Consider the following 5,796-nt stretch of genomic DNA (forward strand, 5'->3'; position numbering starts at 1 on the left):
TCTTAGGTACCTCTTGACCACTTAGATGCACGAGATCTTGGTCTATATCTCTTACCAGAGAAAACTCACACTTCAGATACTCAGTCTTGCTTCGACTTAATGTGAATCCTTTAGATTCCAATGTGCTTCTCCACAATTCAAGTTTTCTATTAACATATTCCTTGCTCTCATCAATAAGCACAATATCATCTGCAAAAAACATATACCAAAGAACTTCCTCTTGAATATCTTTTGTTAGTTCATCCATAACTAAGGCAAAGAGATAAGGACTTAGAGTCGACCATTGGTGTACACCTACCGTGATAGAGAAATAACTTGATGTAACGTTACAAGCTTTCACACATGTAGTAGCCTCATCATACATATCCTTGATTGCCTTTACATACTTTGATGGTACCTAAGATACATATCATAAATTCAAACATAAAAGATAAATCAAAAGAGTGGAAAAGATTCCTAAGAAAATATTTGGACAGAGTAACGACACCTTCATAGCTTTTTAAAAAATATAACTTCAAAATAACTCTACATATAAAATAAATGACAAGAATAAAATTAGGAGAATGAGATTTTACTCCAAATTTTATTTTTCCCTTCCTTTCTTCTTCTTTCTCCTTTTTCTTCGTTTTCTTGTCTTCCTCTTTTCTCTTTCTTTCCTTATCTCTCTCTTTCTTTTCTAAATGACTTTAACTTTTTTTTGGGGGGTGGGGTGGGGTGTTTCTTATATGGGAAAAATATTTCTACAGTTACTGCAGATAAATTATCTGCATTTATTCTCAAAACAACGTTGTTTTGGTATTGAAATCTTAAAAAATTATAAATATAAAGACTATTATAATCCTGAAATAAATCAAATTTATAAAAGCACCATGATTTTCGTCCCAAAAAGATGTCTATTGAGCTTACTGCTGATAACTTATCTGCAGTAACTGCAGAAAAAGCGATCTCTTCTTATATATATATATATATATATATATATATATATATATGGTAAAATCATTTCTGCAGCCGCTTTACGTACAACAACGACAAGTGTATGGTTATGATTTCCCACATTTAATGCTTTCATCCTTTGTATGGTTATGATTACCATCATTTAATGCTTTCAAGTATATATATGGCAAGTATTTGATTGTTGCACGTACAGCAGCTGCAGAAATGTAAACCTCTATATATATATATATATAAAGAACTTAATCATTATATTTATAAAAATTTAAGGAATCTAATCATTACTTTTATAAAAATCTAAAACTTAATCATTACTTATCTTAAATATCTAAGATATTTTGTATAGATACAAATATCTTTTAAAGTCATCATTTAGTCAAAGATGCCATTTTAAAAATATTTTTAAAGATGCTAAAATATATTATTATTATTATTATTTATTATATTTGAATATTACACTTATCACTATTTTCTTTTAATATTTTAGCAATGTAATTAAATTATCAATATTTTAAATTATATCTCGATTAACTTAAATATACAAAATAAATAAAGCAATAATAGTCTATAATTTACAGTGTGAAATATATCATTTTTATAGTATTGGTAAGCTTGATATATCAAACCATGCTTTGTGTTTTTTTAAAACTAAACAGACCAAAAGTTATAATTTATCTTGTATTAAGTTAATAAATCAAATTAAGCTTGAAATATTTTACTTAACTTATTTAGGTTAAAGTCTAACTTGACCAGGCTCATTTATACCCTGTAGTTTTTATTCACAAAAAATTATCATTAATAATTATTGGTTTATATGGATTTTCAATAAATAAGTAAATAAAAAAAAAAAATCCAAGTCATATTTAAAAATTAAGTTGATAATGTTTTTAGGAATATCAAATCAATAAAATCCAATCTTCCAGATTCTATCACATTAATTTATTCAATCTTGAAATATCTTTTACAGGTATTGCCACGGTGTATCATCCATCAAATTAAATATAATCTCTAATAAGAACTGTTCATAATAAAAATAAATAAATTTATTCGTCATCACAAATACAGTAACTGATTTATTTATGTTTTACTTTTAAGAAGAAAAGAGAATAATTGAATTGCAAAACGAGTGCGTGCCAGGTAACCCATTGCGTGGCAAGAAGTGAAGGCCACACACCGAGCCCATATTTTTTCAGATATAAACGCCCTCACTCACTCATTCCTCTCTCTCTCCCCAAACGCGTATTTCTTTTCTTCTTTCCATTCAGCGTTTCGACTCTGCTAAACACCGAACGAGTTCGATCAAACCCCAAACCCTAGACAAGGTCAGTGAAACACTTTCTCTCTCTATTCCAACTCTTACTCTTATGGTTTCAGATTTCACCCATCATCTGCTTCCATGTTTTTATTTATTTTATAAATTTTAATGCTATGGGTGTGTTCATATACCATATAATATACACAATTAATGGAACAAGAGGTCATTTTTATAGTAATAATTATCTCCGTATACATACATATTTACATACTTGTATATAGTTGTATAAATTTATGCATACTTGTATATAGATAAACAAATATAATTGCGAAAATAAAAAAGGAAAAATTGTGAACAGCGTTGATCAGATGGCCTCGAAACGCATCAACAAGGAATTGAAGGACCTGCAGAAAGATCCTCCTGCATCTTGCAGTGCTGGTATGTTTCTCTTCTCTTTTTGGCGTGATTTTTGTGCTTTCAATTGATCAATAAATTTTCACTTACATTGGATGATTTAAGACGACGTAGTTTTATTGAAAAAAAAAAAATCTGATTAGAGCCCAGATACTGTGGTAACTAAGGCATGTATTTAGAGGATCTAAACATTGAAGGCACTGCAATAATGATGATTTGTACTGCATTAGAATGAACTTGGTAGTCTTTTTTTTTTTTCTTTTTCTTTTTTCAAGTTTTCTTTTTTCGAACGTTTGACAAAGTTTTTTATCATTACTTTGTCACTCTTGCATGCATATGCATGTATGCTTATACACGATGATGCATATGTAGGTATGTTTGTCATGGATTAATTAATTTACTGTGTTTGAACATTTGTTGGTTGTTTGGTCTCACAATAAATGATTGTAAATCTGTAAGGTGTGGTGAACAATAAAATATATGGGTGCCCGGAGTAATCCCCTCCTCTGGTAGTAGAAAATTAGAAGTGTTTTTTTCCATTTGAAATTTAGATGTGGGTTGCACCCCAGATTATGCAGTCCATAATTCTTAATTTTTTCGGTAAAATATAATTAAAAAAAAATTTGTGGTAAGATCTTTAATAATTTTCGTTTGCTTAGAACCTGTCGGCACTTTTGGACTGTTCAGTGCATGAATTGAATTTTTATGTTCAGGCCCAGTCGCTGATGACATGTTCCATTGGCAAGCTACGATTATGGGCCCTGCTGATAGCCCATTTGCTGGAGGTGTGTTTCTTGTGTCAATTCACTTCCCTCCAGATTATCCTTTCAAACCACCCAAGGTAAATCAAAAGCCTTCTTTATGAAAACTTATGACGTGTCTAACTATATCTAAGTGCACACTTTATGGGACAGCTTCCTTTACCTCTTTGCTTTGTGTTAACTATGATATATATATATATATATATATATATATATATATATATATATTTTCCAACACTAGCATCGCAGGCATCCTTTTATTAGATTTTTTTGTTCAAACTTAGAATTCTGAATCTTACTATTCTTCCTTGTTTATTCATGTACAAATGATAGTTGGTGGTGGCTCAACCACCTTTGAAGTAATTATAACAACCCCCCCTCCCCCCCTTTTAAAAATCTCGTCTTTGTGGGAATTCCCTCACATAAGCTAATTGAAGTCTTTTAAGAGTGAAAAATAAACAAACCTTATAATGTGGGCTCCACAAAATATGGCTGGAAAGTCTGGCAATGACGGCTGGTTGAAAAACCATGCGATGAAGGTACCTAGAGTCTAGCAGTGAAGGTTGATTGCTGGAAGGCTCCTAGGGATGCTAGAGACTTTGCAGAGATGACAATTGCTTGAACGACAACTGAGCAATATGGCTGGAATGATCATCTGCCTAAAGAGTTGGTTGAAATGTTGTTTGACCAAGGAAGAAGAGACTTCATTGTAATGATCATCAGCGGAAATATCCTGGGAAGCAATTATACTCAACAGGAACTAAAAATTTTCGTCCAAGTTCACTTATAATAGTATTTTTCATCCAAGAATAGTATTTGGAAGCTCCAAAGGAAAACTTAGGAGATCTAAAATAGTTAAATTGAGGTTGGTGTGCATCAACTATGGAGAATTTATAGCTGATATGACCCATTAGTGAGATTGGAGAAATTCACCAGTGGTGCAAGCGCGATGAAGGTGCTGTCCTTGGTTCAATAAAGGTGCAGACATATAAGGTGCTCGGCTGCAATTAAAGCTACCAGGGTTGGCTGCAATGAAGGCAACTCTCACAAGGCTGCCATGAAGCCAGGCTAAGATTGCGCAGAAGCAAAGTCTTAATAGACTGTGGCCAAAGCACAATTAGGACAAAGGTCGAGGCGGGACACCTTCGAACCCCTGAGGTGTTGTTTTAGATGGCTTAATCATGATTGAAGCCATTGTTTTGGCTAATATAGAGGCTGGGTATAGTGCTAGACCAAAGAACACAAAGGATCATGGTTTCGAGCAACCAAACAACCACCCAGCACTATTCCCTTTTCATTTGTAGTGTGTATATTTTGTTGTGAACTTGTGATATTTTATATCTTTGACCCATAGAAATCCCCAATTCTCTATCCACCCAAATCACAGGTGGCTAGTTCGTTATCTTTCAAGCTTAAGAAACTAAGAGATTCGAGAATATTTGATGGAACCCAATCTTATTAAACTGAAATTGATGAAAACAGTAATGGAGCCAAGCTCCTTACAAACACTATTGACAAAACAAAAAAAAGACCCCAACGCACCCTCAGAGCCAACAAACCTAGACTCTAAGATATCCCCAATTCCCCAGTATTCACTCAATACATGCATACCTCACTCCACCTTTTCCCCCTCCTTTTATCCTATCCTCACAGAATATTATGGAAGAATTCCTTAACTAATTAACCCACTCACCACTTTCAAGCCCTTCAATATTTAAGGATTGGAGAAATAATTGCTGCCAATTTTTTTCATTCGTGATGTTGGTTAGATTTGGCATTTGATTTGAGTAATAACGTACTTAATAATTCCACCTTGTGGGGGTGGTTTGTATGACATTCATTATCATTACGTTCAGGTTTCATTCCGTACAAAGGTTTTCCATCCTAATATCAACAGTAATGGTAGTATCTGCCTTGACATCCTCAAAGAGCAATGGAGCCCTGCCCTCACAATATCCAAGGTAATCTGATAATGTTTTTCTTTTCCTTTTGAATTTTCTTGTCAGAGAAACTGAAATGTTATAATTTTGCAGGTCCTCCTGTCTATATGCTCTCTGCTGACAGATCCCAACCCAGATGATCCTCTGGTCCCAGAGATTGCTCATATGTACAAGACTGACAGAGCCAAGTACGAGGCTACTGCTCGGTCATGGACTCAGAAATATGCAATGGGCTAGGGTAACTAGTTGATGTTCAAGATGTTTTGCATATTCTCTACCATAGTAGTAAATAAATAATGTCGAATTGATCTAAACAAATATGAAACTCTGCTCTCCTTTCTGTCACTTTGAACTGTAATATTGGAGAAGCAGTTTCGTACTATATGAAGTTTATGGCGGAAGTCGCTGTATGTTCTTACATCTATTTTGCATGGTTTCCATTGAATTCTCTTCAAATGAATATCCGTGTGAATCT

General features: G+C 33.3%; 1 protein-coding gene across 1 annotated transcript; it reads left to right on the forward strand.

Annotated features, from left to right (window-relative positions):
* The first annotated feature begins 2,148 nt into the window (after positions 1 to 2,148).
* On the forward strand, positions 2,149 to 5,796 carry LOC133304999 (ubiquitin-conjugating enzyme E2-17 kDa-like). The gene is made up of 5 exons (XM_061505102.1): positions 2,149 to 2,273; positions 2,565 to 2,644; positions 3,334 to 3,461; positions 5,238 to 5,342; positions 5,415 to 5,796. The coding sequence occupies exons 2-5, from the start codon at positions 2,575 to 2,577 to the stop codon at positions 5,556 to 5,558; spliced, it is 447 nt and encodes a 148-aa protein (XP_061361086.1). The 5' UTR covers positions 2,149 to 2,273; positions 2,565 to 2,574; the 3' UTR covers positions 5,559 to 5,796.

Source organism: Gastrolobium bilobum, unplaced genomic scaffold (assembly GCF_033153095.1).
Source record: "Gastrolobium bilobum isolate Gb01-03AN ecotype WA unplaced genomic scaffold, APGP_CSIRO_Gbil_v1 utg66792, whole genome shotgun sequence".
Lineage (NCBI taxonomy): Eukaryota > Viridiplantae > Streptophyta > Magnoliopsida > Fabales > Fabaceae > Gastrolobium > Gastrolobium bilobum.

Coding starts and splice junctions, on each gene's coding strand:
- LOC133304999 (XM_061505102.1), top strand. CDS start 2,575: ATGGCCTCGAAACGCATCAACAAGGAATTGAAGGACCTGCAGAAAGAT. Junction 2,645..3,333: donor TCCTGCATCTTGCAGTGCTG/GTATGTTTCTCT, acceptor TTTTATGTTCAG/GCCCAGTCGCTGATGACATG. Junction 5,343..5,414: donor CTGCCCTCACAATATCCAAG/GTAATCTGATAA, acceptor ATAATTTTGCAG/GTCCTCCTGTCTATATGCTC.